The 16,708-nt window shown below is 41.4% G+C and overlaps 1 protein-coding gene across 1 annotated transcript; it reads left to right on the top strand.

The window, feature by feature from the left end:
- Positions 1 to 8,759: 8,759 nt before the first annotated feature.
- On the top strand, positions 8,760 to 10,985 carry LOC147879114 (uncharacterized). The gene is made up of 2 exons (XM_087372311.1): positions 8,760 to 10,485; positions 10,582 to 10,985. Exons 1-2 carry the CDS (start codon positions 8,760 to 8,762, stop codon positions 10,983 to 10,985), a joined length of 2,130 nt encoding a protein of 709 aa, XP_087228437.1.
- Positions 10,986 to 16,708: the final 5,723 nt, after the last annotated feature.

The raw sequence follows: 16,708 nt of genomic DNA, 5'->3' as shown, positions 1-16,708 counted from the left end.
TTTTTAAATATATATAACTGCTCTACAATGGAACGCTTTTAACTCACATCTAAAAGCTCATTGATTTACATTAAAATTCTTTGGTTACAGTATGGATATATTTATCTATGAAGTCATAAACTTTGGAGCTTCCTCTTTCATGTAAACAGTTTGGATACAATAAAGAAATAATCATGCAAATACTTACATTGGTAGATGCTCAATAATGGAAGTTAACAATAAGATATCGCAATACCTTGCTTTTTGAATTCTGCGCTTACATCCTCCAGAGCCAGCCTTCAACTATGCAATGTTGCGGATTTTTCTCTTCCGTATTCTCTCTCCTAAAACAGTGCTTTTTCTCCTCGCTTTCAGTAGCATCGCCTTTGTCTTTTTATGCTCTTCTTTCTCACTTTCCAGAAGTTGCTTCAATGCCACACACTCTATCTTGTCTTGCCTTCTGATTGCCTCCTCTTGTAGATATAAACTCTTGTACATATTTGCATTATTGCATTGAGCTGATACGTATCCATACAATCCATTTATTCCATCGCCTACAAACTTCAATAGAGTTGTCGGATTAGAGAATGGAGGTGTTGAATTTCCAATTACGCATGTTGGGTAGATGCTTTCATCACACCACAAGTCTATATGCTGCAAACCTCCTTTCCGCATCATGTCTCTTTGCTCAATGCTTTGGTGCATACTCTTTTGGCGCTTCAATATTGGTGCATAGTGTTGTTCCAAGTCGACATGGAAATGATGGAGTCGTTTCTTGCTAGTTTCTCCTTCTGCCATGTTTCGCAACAATGCCCTGTATTCTTTCTTACTATATATTGTTTTGTTTGAGAGTTAAAGAAGGCGCTAAATATTTTTAAATTCAAAATGAAAGAGATTAGTTATGTAATACTGACAGAAGAATCGTTCACACGTGTGAGCCAAACCTATGAAAAAGGTATTTTGTCGAAGCTTTTAATGATAAGACCTCGTTACTTGTGAGCAACAGTATATTTATTGCCTTAAACTGACGGTTCTGGACCTATTGTGACTATTTTATGTAGTTTAAGAGCTAGATAAATAAGAAAATAGTGAATTTCTTACAGGGCCCCAAAATGAGCTCCGAGTTCTTCTAATGATCCATTTCCAATTGCATAGCTCGCTCCCACTTAAGCTTTTCATCTCTTAACATAGCTTCTTCATAGTAGGATGGCCCCTTGCATTCTGTCAACATGACATAATCTTGAGATGGAACATAACAATCAAGAGGTCTAGAAATCCTTGTAGACATCCTCAAAATTGGTTGAGCCTGAATAATCGATTTGTTCCACTCCATCACCATCAACCATGGGCTAATTTTGTTCTTCAACAATAGGTGCTTATTGTCCATGGTGTGCATTAGCCCCCTCATGCACATGTCCATCCTCTTGAATGATAACCTTATTTCCACATTAGGTGAAGGGCTCTTATGCATCTTCTCTTCATTTAAGTATGGTCATTGTTGCAGACGATCTTTCTGGTTCCGGGATCCCACAACCAATATCCCATCTCCTAAGAAGCACCATACCAAAAAAAGTACATTTCTTTGATGCATTATTGTGTGTATTATTTGAGTAAGAGCAGATCGCTTGATGTAACCATATTTAACCCTTCTAGGCACACTTAGTGTTGTCTTTTTGAAACCTAATTGAATGTGTGGACGTAGAAAGAGATCAAAAGGTTATAATTAGAGAGAAATTTTTAAAACTAGGGGAAGAGAGAGAGAGAGAGAGAGAGAGAGAGAGAGAGAGAGAGAGCACATTAGGTATTTAATTGTTTAATATGGTAACACTAAGGTTGAAAAGCAAGATGGAAAAAATTCTCACCATGGGCTACCAAGAGAGAGAAGAGAGAGATAGAGGGGTTTTGGGCAATACCCAAAACAATATTTAAATATTGAAAGGAATATAGTTTATTAAACATATCTTACAAATATTTAGAGCAATCATAGTTTGGTTTGAGTTTTTAAAATAATTATTTTTCATTGAAAAAAAGAGAGATTATAAAAATGCATACAAGTCTTTTAGCATAGGAATGCATTTAACTTTTTAAATTTAATTTGTTATCCAATCTTCTTACATAAAGGAAAGAAATAATGTGTGTGTGTGTGTGTGTGTGAGAGAGAGAGAGAGAGAGAGAGAGAGACCTCCCCTCCCCTTCTACATCTACCTGTAGAATAGGAGACAAGTCACGTAGTGGTCCGATCTAGTATCTTCATGTGTAGTCAGCTTGCTGATTATGAGCTTTAATCTTGTTCATAGGCCAGCTTCTCTTCCACTACTAATGCTCCTCGACTATCGATGTAGGGTGCCTATCCTCCAGATGCTACTGCTTGGAGATCTCTCTTTTTCTTAGGTCCCAGGGCATTTTTTACTCTTTTTAGAAGAGGTTTTTTTCCCTGGTTTTTTTAAGTTGTAAAGGCCTTTGGCCCATCTTACTACAAGTTGTATTGGACTTGGTAGTTTAGTTGCCATAGTTTCCTTGGTTTCTTCCAGCTTTTAGAGGCCTTGTGCTTTAGTTGTAACAATTGTTGGCTTTGACTGCTTTTGCAGTTATGCCTAGTTGTACTGCCCAAAGACAGACTTATTCAAGCATCTTTGGGGGTTTTTTGTAGTCAACAATACAGACCTGTGTTCCTTGTAAAAAAAAGAGAGAGCTTTGTCTTCACTCTAAAGCCTAGTAAGGAAGATACACATAGACACACACAACTAGCTAAAATAAAGACATGAGAACATGTAAGGGGACATATGTCCCTAACACTAGAAAAATTAGATTAAAAAATGAATACTTTGAACACTATTGCATATTAAGTGAGAACTATTGTAGGTTACCCGTTTCAAGATTCCCTTAAAAATGCCTAGGATTTTACTAACATGTCCAAGTAAGGCTAGATTTTGTAATGTTGTTGTTCAAAAACACATAAATATTTTGAATTTTGCTGAAATGCTATTTTTTAATAGTAAAAATTCTAAATTATGCTTGAATTTAAAAATATAAAGAGATAAGAAGATAATACATTTTCAAAATTTCATTTTTACATGCCATTCTTTGAAAAAATTCATTGGGATAATATTCCATATCATTCATATGATAACTTTTCATTGGTTTAAATTTAGATGCAACTCTACACAAGTAGAAGTGACGCAAAAAATCATTCTTACTTTGAACTACGTATTCTTGAATAAAGGCTCTCTCTTATTGAGCCTTTAATTGTTGCTCGCACAAGCCTCCTCATTGTGGATATATGGCTTTGTGGGCTAAATCATCGGCTCAACTTTGGAGATTCGAAGACATACAACAATGCCAATCCACAAACAGCTTGTTATCAAAAGTATGTTGCAACAATTTTTTGGACTAATATTGGATTAGTCCCAAAAGCACAGTAATCCGACCCAATGGATTGAATTAGTAGCATGTTGCACACTAGTCCAATCCCAAGGATCAACTTAGTGTGATTTTTGCACTAATATTGGATTAGTGGTAATCCGAAATTAATGCAAACAACATAGTAATCCGATCCTGGGGATCGGATTAGTGCTCTGCTTCAATCCGGTCCAACGAATGTGAAGAAGCATAGGCTCACCATCACCGCTTGGCGTCTGTGTCCGAATGACAATCCGCTGCCGATAGACGATAGAATCATGATCAGCAACGTGATGCCATAAACTTTCTTCCCGCCGAGTTTGTCTCCCATCCAGCCGAAGAAGATCTAGCCGACCACGGTGCCAACAAGAGCCATGCCGTTCACACCAGGTGGTAAGTTGTTGGGCTTGGCCGTGCATAGTTAGTGGCATAGTATATACATCCCAGAAGCCTTGACACAATGGTGATGCAAGAAGAGATCATAAGCATTATGGATTAGTGTGAAGTAGGGCACTAATCCGATCCCTGGGATCGGATTAGTGTGCTGTTTGCATTAATATTGGATTACCACTAATCCAATATTAATGCAATCGGATTAGTGTGAAGCAGGGCACTAATCCGATCCCGAGGATCGGATTAGTGTGCTGTTTGCATTAATATTGGATTACCACTAATCCAATATTAATGAAACAGCGCTGTTTGCATTAATATTGGATTAGTGGTAATCCAATATTAATGCAAACAGCACACTAATCCGATCCCCAGGATCGGATTACTGCCCTGCTTCACACTAATCCGATCTCATCTCCCTTTTTGCATCACAAGTTCCTCAAAATCTTCCACAGCTGACCATGAATGTGGATGAATCTGACGACCATGATTCTTTCGGGTAAGTGACCTTACTTCCGCAGATTTCAGCTGTGACAAGAAAATGGAGCGCATCCAAGCCACTGTAATAAGGTATGAAGAACGCATCTGCTCGCCCAGAATCAAGCGTCCGGCACCTATAGTGTTGCATTCTCGCATGAAAAATCACCTCCAACATGTATGGATCCGTCGCGAACCAATCTTGCCAATTTTGATCGGCACTCACGATTAAACTCGGTGCAAGCCCGCTTCTTGAACCAGATGAAGATGAATACCGGTACGACGGAAACTATCAACAATGGTGTCACGATTGCTGCTATCAGGATTGCCCTGGTTTGCCTTGATCCACATTTAACCCCTGCACGTCAATAAAATCCGTCCAACCTTAGGAATTAAAGATTCCTTCTAAGTCGCGCCAAACAATCAGCATTCATTCGAAACTAGATTCGTGAATAATGCTGTTTGAACCTTTTGCGGAATGGCAGGGATGGAGATTGCCCTGAACAATTGCGACCCGTTGCGTATCCGCAAAGATAAGCATTACCCTCCACAAGCCCATTTTTTCCTTGTTGAGAGAGAGGGATGAAGTTGAAATGGTGATGGCACCTGGCAAGCAAATCATACATGAAAATTCTCTTGCTATCGCAAAAGCTATCTGCAGAAACTGCATCCTCACTGATAATCATGGGCGAATTGTGTTGTTGTTGCTACTGCTGTATGCTGGTGATCAATTCCGTCGGTAATTCTTTGCTGGGATTGTTTGAATTCTTCGCTAATCTCGAATTTTGGTCGTTTTTTTTTTGGCTGCCGACCACATGCACCTCGCTGGACATACGAGGCCATGAGGCCCTTTCTTCCTCCAACTGCTTTTGTTGTTGGAGCTGCCATGATCCTTTCAACAAGCGATGCGTGATCATCTGCCCATGCACGAAATTTCCACCATCGTCACCAGCTGCGTATTGGACAATCGTCACCAGAGGGTGCTTAATGTGTAGAAGAAAGAACTATAGCACATTTTCTATCATTTATAGTCCTCTCTCTCTCTCTCTGATAATTCTCAAACACAAACAGAGGGAAAATCACACACAGTATATATATATATATATATCTCTCTCCCTAGATATCCCTCCCTCATACACAAAAAGAGACGCTTGTTGTTGGATATCAAGGATGGAGTTGCAAGCTGCAAGACTTTGTGGGGAAGGAAAGGAATATATAGTAGGGCGGGTTCCATGAAATCATGGAGGCCGACGATAAATTAGAGGAGGGTTCGGCGGCCTTCGAATTTTGGTCGTTGTTTTAGAAGACCCATTATACTTGCGAATTGTTCGTTAGCCGTGGCTTCCATTGATTTTGGAACGAAGACCCATTATACCTGTTAATTGTGCGAAGATGCAACGAACTCTGATAAGCACAATCATGTAGGTTTCCTTGGGAAATTATTATACATCGAGAGCATTCTGTATGAACTTTATGTCTGCCATGTTTAAAAACAGTCTAAAACATCAAAATCAAAGCAACCAAGATTCACAGGTTTGTTATTACTGGCCAAGGCATGAGTGCTGCAAGCAGCTTGTGAACAGCTCCCCATAATTGACTTCATGCTTCTTGCTTAAAGGAAACAAGTTAGACAATCTGGAAATTGGACGAACCTAGCAAACTAGCTTAGCTACATTGTTAAGCGACGTTCTCCCATTCAACGTATAAACCTCAAATTGGAACATCAAGCAACTGGGGTGGACAACAAAGTTGAGGTAGGCATTGGATCCGAAGGGTCTTTGCACAAAATTCAACTATAAGGAAGGGATTGGTAGATCGGGTAGTAGTAATTGCACTGATTGGGTATCGTGTTAGTGTGAAAGACTGCATACCTTAAGCTTGAGTACTCGTAAAGGGTGCCAGAGCTGGAGATGATGATGCATACGATCGACTTCTCGCACTGCAACCAATTCATGAAGAGGATTTACGATACGCGATGGACTTAAGGCAAGCGTGTTCAAACCAGAATTTGGACCTGATGGTGGTGGCATTCAACGACATGATGATGCCCAAGATATTTGACAACGAATACTTCCAAAATCTGGGCAAAGGGCTAGGCTTATTGGCATCAGACGAGGGGTTTCAGAAGCACTGTGTTCTCAACAGCGCAAGTCAGTATCTGTTGTGTGACATATGAAGACAGCTCTGCCGGGTTCGATACAAAGGTGCAGATCTGAATGCTGACCCTCTGTGACACCTTCACTAGATAGGCATGATAGAGCTCTAGACGGAGTTGGTAGGGTAGAACAAGTAACACCCAATATGATGGAAGACAGCCTCACGTTGTGGGAAAAGCCGATCTAGCTCCTCTCTAAATTGAGGAAGATAGAGGTACAGGGAAGGGACAAAGTACTGATTAGATTTCAAGAACAAGCAGGGAGTACGATGCAAGGAAGCCTCATCGGGTTCGCAGAAGAGCAATTTGTCGTAGAATCCATAGCTATGGGTGAGATGGGTGGATTCTTCTATGTTAGCAGCAATTGACATGCAATTTGAGACAAATAGGACAATCTTGAAGCCAAAGATACATATCCAGAAACAAACCAGAGTTCAAATTACAAAGCTTGAGTTGGGTCAATTGCAAGCAGCGCCAAGCAGCGATGAAAGGACGACACCTCCAAAAGAATACATGGAGCTGAAGCAGCAACAAGATTGATATCACAGTAGGCTACCCAATTCATGTTGTATCATTGCCTTGCAATCGTTATCTAATAAAACCTTCTTGGAAGATATTACTTAATAAAATAAAGAAAAATGTCATTTATGGGAGGAAATGATGCCCCATTGGTATTATTCAAGAATCACTGTCCAAAGAAGAAAATGTAGATCTTGGTTCATAGAGCAAGTAATATCATCAAATATAATTTGACACTAACTACAGCTAGCCTTTCTAATGATCTAGTAAATGGCTATTAATAGCCTCAAGGCAAGTCGGCCTATAATCTCACTGAACAATTGTAATAGATGACCATTAAGTTCCATTGATTCCGTTGCATTATTTTCCTTTGATGATCCACCAATATGACAATGTTCAATTATCAATCAGAATCATCATTGAATCACAACCATCATCGATGCTTACACTATTTTTTGCATATTAACATTAGAAATGCATGTATATTTTCTCATATTGTAGCTATGTAAAAAATGTTGGATTTTTCTTAACATCATTGTAAAAGAAAACTGCCTCACTTTTTAAAACTACATAAATATTGTTCATTTTCAAAATTGCTATGAAAATAACGTTCAAATTTAGGCCTCTTTTTTTAGCACTATTTTTTTCACGACGATACTATGCAACACTATTTTTTAGATTGACTTAAAAAGTCTTAAAATTTTGCTTTCCAAAAGGAATATTCCATTTAGTTCTCGTTTGTGCGCAATGTTACCCACTTTATATGCAATAGTGTTTTTGTCTATGATCATGCCTTAGACCATGGCATACATGGCTAAAAGCATACATATACATGGATCTTAACTATATAAGAAGAATCAATGCTAAGACGGATAGATTAATAGGAATTTATAAGGGCTAAATTCAATGGTTCCCTTTAGATCTAAGGGTTTGCAAAAAGTTTTTCATCAAATCATGGCACATAGCTTCATTGAAGATATATGCAACATATTGTATGTGAAGTTTGCGTGTTAAAAGTGTGTTTCACACTTGTGAATTAGTTTGCTTGTGAAAATTAAGTTGCACAATTGAAGACCATAGGACCGTTCGGGACTTCACAAAGTAGGGCTTCAATTTTGAGTATATAGACCTTCTAGCCTAGTCCTCACAAAAATATTTTTTCCATCAAGTGGAAGAACAGACATGGTTGTAAATCTCCCAATTTATTTTAGCTAAATTAGATTTTTACACTAAAGTGTGTATATATTTGCCGATATGAGAGTGAAGCTTTCTAGCTTAGATTTTGAAATTTTAACCAATGGAGATTACACTAAAGACTCGTCTTTTCATGAACACCTAGTGCTATAGGGAAAAAGAAATTTAATTAAGGTCACACCGCGAGGCTCATTTTTAGGGCCTTCGGTGCCCTTGGGGAGGCATTTTACCCTTAAGGGCACCCCAGAAAAAGCCTGTCGGTGAAATTCCTTTTAAAGGCATGATTGATTTTACCATTGATAAAAGTTTCGGGTGACCCTTCAAAATGAGCCCTCGTTCCAAATTTGCAAATTTCTATCACAGAAAATTCATGGCGCTGTACATCAATCACGGCACGTCAACTAAAAGCTGAGTGCGCAAAAGGCACAAATGATCGTCGCTGCGTCCACATCATTGAAGTTGAACCAATGCACAGCAGGAAGAAGAACGCTGAAGCCTTTTGAATACCTCTCACGACCGAGTCCTTTCTAATCAGTCTCTCTCTCTCCGTGTGGCAACTTGATAGCGGGTGCCACGTATTCAAGCAGCCCGATATCGATCATTTCCCCTCTCTGTGTGAGCATACGATCGATAAGGGGCAGAGTCCATGTCGGTGGTTTACCCTATTCGAGTTATTGACGTGGAGCAGACTACTGGCAGCTCTAGTGGGAGCATCATCTTCCACAAGCCCACAAGCTGGGACTTTCACACCATATCGCATACATGGAGTAAAGGTGTGCAGTCGTGGTCCAACACGATTGGCAAAATGTTATTGCCATCTGCATCGCCTGGCAACGAAGAACACATCAGCGAGAACTATGAGGATCTGTTTCGAAGGGAGGATTTCAGCAGCCACCACTGCTATGGTCCTTTCATAGAGTTCTTGCTTTTGCTGAAGGCAGACGGTGTGAGGTACGTGTGGCTGGATGCTCTGTGCATAAACCAGGCAAGAGAGACGGGAGAGAAAAGCCAAGAGCTCCGCAATATGGGCATCTATTACGCCAAGAGCGCTGGCTGCTATGTCTGCGCGCATGGGTTTGGCGAGGGGTATCAGCCCTGGAAGAGCAGGGAAATGCCAGGCAAGGGTGGGCGTGGAGGCGATGTCAACGAGAAGGTGCTGCTGCTGCCGCGCTGGTTCAGCAGAGTATGGACGCTTCAAGAGTCGCTTCTCCCTCCCAGACTCATCTTCATCTTCCACCTTTCTCAGCTCCTCAAGAAAACCATTAACTCACTCATTACTGATGTGCTCCAGGAAGGGGTACACGGGCCCTGCAAGTGTGTGCTGAGCGCACGCTTGCCTGTTCTGTCCCCCAATTCGGATCCCTACGAGATGGGAGAGCGGGTCGAGATTATCTGCGCAAGCACCAGCTCCGCCTGCTCACGATGCAGGGGGTATCCCCTCATCCGCAAACCCAGCAAAGACCAGCTGCAAGTACTGCTCCTGCAGCTGCCAAAGAGGACTTTGCATCTGCTAGCTGAATCAGATGAGTTCCCACCGCCCGGGACCCGAATGATAAACTCAGATCTCTATTTTATAGAGAGGGAATGCATTGTGGAGTTTATGACTATGGCTCTTGAGCAGCAGAGACAGGTCATGTCTCCGAGAAGCGAACCAGCAGATTCTCCTGAAATGGATAACACGGAGGACGAGGAATGGAAACTCTTGAGGTTAAAGACGATAATGGAGCAGCTGAGAAGAAAATCTACCGGTGGGCAGGAGGAGAACACTATTACTGCACTAGAAACTGGAATGTGCGTATGTGAGCCGGTACAAGTAGTCATGGAGGTAGCAAGGCGAGACTGTACACGGGAAGAAGATAGGATCTTGTCGATTCTAGGCCTATTAGGAATGGAGAGAGTGGTGCAATTGAGGGCAGGAAAGAGCCTGGAGGCGCAGCTGCTGGACATGGCGCAACAGCTCATCAGAAGCGGAAACGAGACGACGCTGATGAAACTATGCATAGCGCAGTTCGTGGGCAGCTCTGCGGAGGGTATGTCATGGGCTCCGTCTCTGAAGCAGGGCTTTCATCTCACAGGCGAGCAGATAGCTCTAGCCGGACACGAGGAGCACCGGCAGCTAGCTTGGCGCGAGAGGCGTCGGCTGAAGCGATTTCTTAAACTCCAGGAGGATGTGGAGTGGGGAAGCGAGAGGGCGGTGGCGGAGCAGGGCTATGTGATGAGGTACTTTGTAGGGCGCTTGAGGGTGGAGAGTGTGCAGGAGGATGGAACGCTTGGGCTGTCTGAGGTGAAGGTGCTATGGAACTGTCGCTTCGTTCGAGATGAACAGGATGGCAACGTCTTCCATCTCCGAGTCTTCGACGATCTCACCCGAGTAAATGTTTTATTTTTCCTAGTTTGCACTTTTTCTACATATGTTTATTTCTATCTAGTGATTTTTTCTATACAGGAATCCGTTCAAAACTCCTCCTGCAATATGGTGCGAGCTACCTACACATTCAACGCCTACTTTTCTGCTGTTGCCTGCCTACTCCACAGAGTGGCCTTCGTTGGTGCAGGTCAACCGGCCGAGTTTAACATCCTCACCCATCAGAGCGTTGTGCGCCTTAATGGCCATAATCTTGAAACCCACCTCACCCACTTCCGCGTGCATCTCCTACTGCTCGGACATATCGTCTTGCCTGGCGACGCTGTACATGAGGTCATTATGGTTTGTGTTGGAAGTCGTTGGCAACCTTTGCACAAGATCGGAGTTGCTTGGCTTATCCCAAGCCTCCAGGAAGTGTTTAAGTCTCTTCCAGATTCCAAGTGTAGTGTGGGTGGATTCCCTGATTACATGGAGAGATTTGTGTCGTCACAACCACGGGATCAATAGTAAGTTCTCTTTCTACTCCAAACTTCAACGACTCATAGTAAGAACGTTTGAACTTCAAGACTAATAATAAGTGTTTATTGCTTTGGCGGCTTCCACTGTAGTATGTCTATAGTTCTTTAGTAGCTTTATCACTAGTACTAGGAGGCAGTATAGGAACGAGATGAGTAGGCAAATTAGGGAATGCATGGATAAGCCGTATCAACATGCTCTTTCAAGGTACTCACTCATAAAGATATAGTGCATCCTCTAATCCATGACATTTGTATGTAAATTGAAGACTCTTTCAAAGAAGTGAGGAAGAAGATGCAAGCCCTGGAGCAGAAGATGAAATGCTACATGTACAAAGATCAAGATCCCAAGTTGGCTCATATGGAGGAGAATCGGGTTAGACAGGAAGAAATCCTTGTAGCCCTGTTACTACACAAAAGTCAGATCTTAAACTTTTTGTAGACTACGAAAGAAATCCTCATTAGATGTGAGGTAGAGGCACCTCCATTTTGAATAAGACATCCCTTTTGTAATTGAGGTTGTTGACATTGCTTTGTGCCAGCTCTGTAATCTTTTTCTTTTCTTCCAATTTAATATAATCGCAGCTTTTTCAAACTAGTACTAGGAGGCACCCACATAGAATTATGTGAGCTGGCCCATTCATCTTCCCAGCTTCCAAGGCCTCCATTCACACTAGGAGAAGGTCATATGCTTATTTGCATATAGACTTATGGCCGAGGTTTAAACAAAAAGATTCCAACCTCATAGGTTGCCCATTTTTGGGTGTTTTCTTTCATCCATAGAATGCTTCAATTCTTGAATTTCCCCTAGTAATGTGAATTGTATCCCCAATAGCCAACTTCATGGCTTATGTTTCCACCAAAACATCACGACAAAAAGCATGCATTGGCTAGTGCCTAACTAGTGTTAATGGGGCCAAATGTACTATACTTCTGAGGCTAGGGTCTAGCCATGTGTACATATGTATATGCATACATTTGCTATAAATATTGCTTTCTTTGCTCATGTCTTGAATTCTGAGTGCCTTATCTTTTGATGTATCTTGCTAGGCCATGGCCATGGTTGCATGAGAGTGTTTGAATCCAGTTTTTTCTTTTGGGTGACCCTCCCAAGTCATTTAAATCTTGGCTTGCCAAGGCTTGTGTTATTGATCCTATTCCAAAGCTTGACTTTCGATCTCAAGATTCATTGATACATAGTTGATGTAAAGAGAAGCATATCCTTTTTTAGCATTGGCAAGCTCCAAAGAAATGAAAGATATAGGATTCATTCAAGGTCAAACTCAAATGCTTGCATGCAACACTTGGGGATGGCGTATCTCATGATCCTAATTTATGTATACCTTCTTTTGTTTTTGTTCATTCCCTAAAAATATGGAAGACATGATAATGCTAAAAGTAGGGCATGAGGCATTCTATTCTATTGGTGAGATGTTGAGGGGATGTTACACTATGATTTGATCATATTGTAGGTTATGAGCTCGCTAATAAAATGGTTTATGGAAAGAATGCTTTATTTGAAGTCACGTTGAGGAACATCTTTGCTTATCCATATGTTGTAGTGGAAACATATGAGGGTTAGAAAAGAGTCCATGCAACATACTTTTTGAATCAAGGTGAAATATTTTATTTACATGGGATATATAGGATTTAAGATAAGGGTAACTTTCTTTTCATTCCTATTAAAGGTTTCTTAATTTGTCTCTCCTCTTGATGCCCCTATGAACTGAAAAATTTGAATCTTGTGGAAGGATGTCTAACTTAAAAATTGAACCATAAAGATTGTCTTCTCTTCATTTAAGTTTAGTCATTGTTGCAGACAATCTTTTTGGTTCTGGGATCCCACAACCGATATCCCATCTCCCAAGAAGCACCATACCCAAAAAAAGTACATTTCTTTGATGCATTATTATGTGTATTATTTGAGTAAGAGCGGATCGCTTGATGTAACCATATTTATCCCTTCTAGGCACACTTAGTGTTGTCTTTTTGAAACCTTATTGAATGTGTGGATGTAGAAAGAGATCAAAAGGTTATAATTAGAGAGAAATTTTTAAAACTAGGGGGAGAGAGAGAGAGAGAGAGAGAGAGAGAGAGAGAGAGAGAGCACATTAGGTATTTAATTGTTTACTAAGGTAACACTAAGGTTGAAAAACAAGATGGAAAAAATTCTCACCATGGGCTATCAAGATAGAGAAGAGAGAGATAGAGGGGTTTTGGGTGATACCCAAAACAATATTTAAATATTGAAAGGAATATAGTTTATTAAACATATCTTACAAATATTTAGAGCAATCATAGTTTGGTTTGAGTTTTTAAAATAATTATTTTTCATTGAAGAAAAGAGAGATTATAAAAATGCATATAAGTCTTTTAGCATAGGAATGCATTTAACTTTCTAAATTTAATTTTTTATCCAATCTTCTTACATAAAGGAAAGAAATAATGTGAGAGAGAGAGAGAGAGAGAGAGAGAGAGAGAGAGAGAGAGATTTATCTTCTTACGTACAATCTCATAAGATATCTACACCACCTATGAATAATGGATTATTGCCTTCTTCCAAGAGGTTGGCTAAAAGTAAAGAACAAATGAGAGAGAGAGAGAGAGAGAGAGAGAGAGAGAGAGAGAGAGAGAGAGAGAGAGAGAGCTTTATCTTCTTACATTAAGTCTTGTGAGATATCTGCACCACCTATGTAAAGTGGATTATTGCCTTCCAAAGGTTGCCAAAGCCAATGTGTGTGTGAGAGAGAGAGAGAGAGAGAGAGAGAGAGAGAGAGAGAGAGAGAGAGAGAGAGGAGCACTAGAGGGGAGCGAGCTGCAACAGCTCGCTCCCCTCCCCTCCCCTTTTGCATCTACATGTAGAGTAGGAGACGAGGAGAGCCAGCAACAACTCACTTCCGTCCCCTTCGGCATTTGCACACACAGAAGTAGAAGGGGAGCACGAGACAGGGGGAGGGCGAGCAATAGCTCGCTTCCCTCCCCTTTTGCATCTACACATGTAGAGCATGAGACACGGGGAGAGCGAGCAAGAGAGAGGGAGCACTGGTTGTAGCTTGCTCCCCTCCCCTCCTCTTCTGCATCTGTGCATAGGGAGAGAGCAAGCGACACCTCACTCCCCTCCCCTTTTGCATCTGTGCAAGCACGACATAGGGGGAGAGTGAGCGAGCGAGAGAGAGTGTTGCCCACCTCCCCTCCCTTTGTTCATGGCGTAACCCCCTCCCCCTCACTTGTGCCACAGTTTTGCATTAACGTGCCCCTTCCGGTCTGCCTCCTCAGTGCTCACTCTTGGTATGCATGCACGTGTGTGGTTGTGAGAGTGTGTGTGCATGTATACGTGTGCACATGTGTGTGTGCACGTGTATGTATGTTTGTGTTTGGTGTGTGTATAAGCATGCATGTGAGTGTGTGTGTGTGAGGTTGTTGGTGTGGGTGTGCATGTGTGTGTGTAGTCTGTGTGCTTTTCACCCTTTTTTTTTTTGCGCGGGTGAGTGTGTTTTGTGGGTGTGATCATGGGTGGTTACTGCATTTCTGTGGGTGCATGGGCTCTAGGTGAGTTGAGTGTCTAGTGTTTCTACTTCCTTGCCAGGCCAAGGTTCTCCCGTCAATCCTCCAATCTATCCTTCCAGTCAAAGCATCAAAGTTGTTAGCCTATTGGTGCTCTTCCCACCCCCAAGCCGCTCTTTCGGTTGCAGACGTCCGAGCTTTTACCACTGGCGTTCAGCTCTTGGTGGTTGGAGATGAGCCTCTTCTACTTCAAGCCTTTCGATTCTTCCTTCGCATTGTGGAGCCTCATTTCCAGGGATTCTTTTGCCAGCTTCCAGACTGTCTGCTCCAGTCCCTACCCTATCGATTGGGTTCATGTTCTTGTTGTGTTCCAGTCTCCATGGTTTCTATGGATCCTAGAGGTGGGTTTGGTCTAATGGTTGGTTTGACTTGACACCTTCTCATTCCTCTCTTACTAAGGATTCCATAGCCTCTCCATCAACACCTCTCTTTGGTCTCCTTAGTTGGTTGTAGTTTTCTCACTCTCCCTTGCAGTTGTGTCTTCACTCTGAGCTTCACATAGTGGTCCGGTCTAGTGTCTTCATGTGTAGCCAGCTTGCTGATTATGAGCTTTGGTCTTCTTCATAGGCCAGCTTCTCTTCGACTACTAATGCTCCTCGACTATCGATGTGGGGTGCCTATCCTCCAGATGCTACTGCTTGGAGATCTCTCTTCTTCTTAGCTCCCAGGGCACTTTTTACTCTTTTTAGGAGAGGTTTTTTTCCTTGGATTTTTTTAGTTGTATAGGCCTTTGGGCCATGTTACTACAAGTTGTATTGGCCTTGGTAGTTTAGTTGCCACAGTTTCCTTGGTTTCTTCCAGCTTTTATAAGCCTTGTGCTTTAGTTGTAACAATTCTTGGCTTTGGTCGCTTCTGCAGTTATGCCTTGTTGTACTGCCCCAAAGATAGACTTATTCAAGCATCTTTGGGGGTTTTTTGTACTCAACAATACAGACCTGTGTTCCTTGTAAAAAAAGAGAGAGCTTTGTCTTCACTCTAAAGCCTAGTAAGGAAGATACACATAGACACACACAACCGGCTAAAATAAAGACATGAGAACATGTAAAGGGGACATATGTCGCTAACACTAGAAAAAATAGAACAAAAAATGAATAGTTTGTCTATGATCATGCCTTAGACCATGGCATACATGGCTAAAAGCATACATATACATGGATCTTAACTATATAAGAAGAATCAATGCTAAGACAGATAGATTAATAGGAATTTATAAGGGCTAAATTCAATGGTTCCCTTCAAATCTAAGGGTTTGCAAAAAGTTTTTCATCAAGTCATGGCACATAGCTTCATTGAAGATATATGCAACATATTGTATGTGAAGTTTACGTGTTAAAAGTGTGTTTCACACTTGTGAATTAGTTTGCTTGTGAAAATTAAGTTGCACAATTGAAGACCATAGGACCGTTCGGGACTTCACAAAGTAGGGCTTCAATTTTGAGTATATAGACCTTCTAGCCTAGTCCTCACAAAAATATTTTTTCCATCAAGTGGAAAAACAGACATGGTTGTAAATCTCCCAATTTATTTTAGCTAAATTAGATTTTTACACTAAAGTGTGTATATATTTGCCGATATGAGAGTGAAGCTTTCTAGCTTAGATTTTGAAATTTTAACCGATGGAAATTACACTAAAGACTAGTCTTTTCATGAACACCTAGTGCTACAGGGAAAAAGAAATTGAATTAAGGTCACACCGCGAGGCTCATTTTTAGGGCCTTCGGTGCCCTTGGGAGGCATTTTACCCTTAAGGGCACCCCAGAAAAAGCCTGTCGGTGAAATTCCTTTTAAAGGCATGATTGATTTTACCATCGAAAAAGTTTCGGGTGATCCTTCAAAATGAGCCCTCGTTCCAAATTTCTATCACAGAAAATTCATGGCGCTGTACATCAATCATGGCACGTCAACTAAAAGCTGAGTGCGCAAAAGGCACAAATGATCGTCGCTGCATCCACATCGTTGAAGTTGAACCAATGCACAGCAGGAAGAAGAAGGCTGAAGCCTTTTGAATACCTCTCACGACCGAGTCCTTTCTAATCAGTCTCTCTCTCTCCGTGTGGCAACTTGATAGCGGGTGCCACGTATTCAAGCAGCCCGATATCGATCATTTCCCCTCTCTGTGTGAGCATACGATCGATAGCAGGGGCAGAGTCC

This window comes from Dipteris shenzhenensis, unplaced genomic scaffold, assembly GCF_047967505.1.
Source record: "Dipteris shenzhenensis isolate YYH24624 ecotype China unplaced genomic scaffold, Dip_SZ_1.0 scaf0090, whole genome shotgun sequence".
Taxonomy (NCBI): Eukaryota; Viridiplantae; Streptophyta; class Polypodiopsida; order Gleicheniales; family Dipteridaceae; genus Dipteris; species Dipteris shenzhenensis.
The sequence above is the reverse complement of the archived record's forward strand: the minus strand, read 5'-3'. Positions and strand labels throughout refer to the sequence as shown.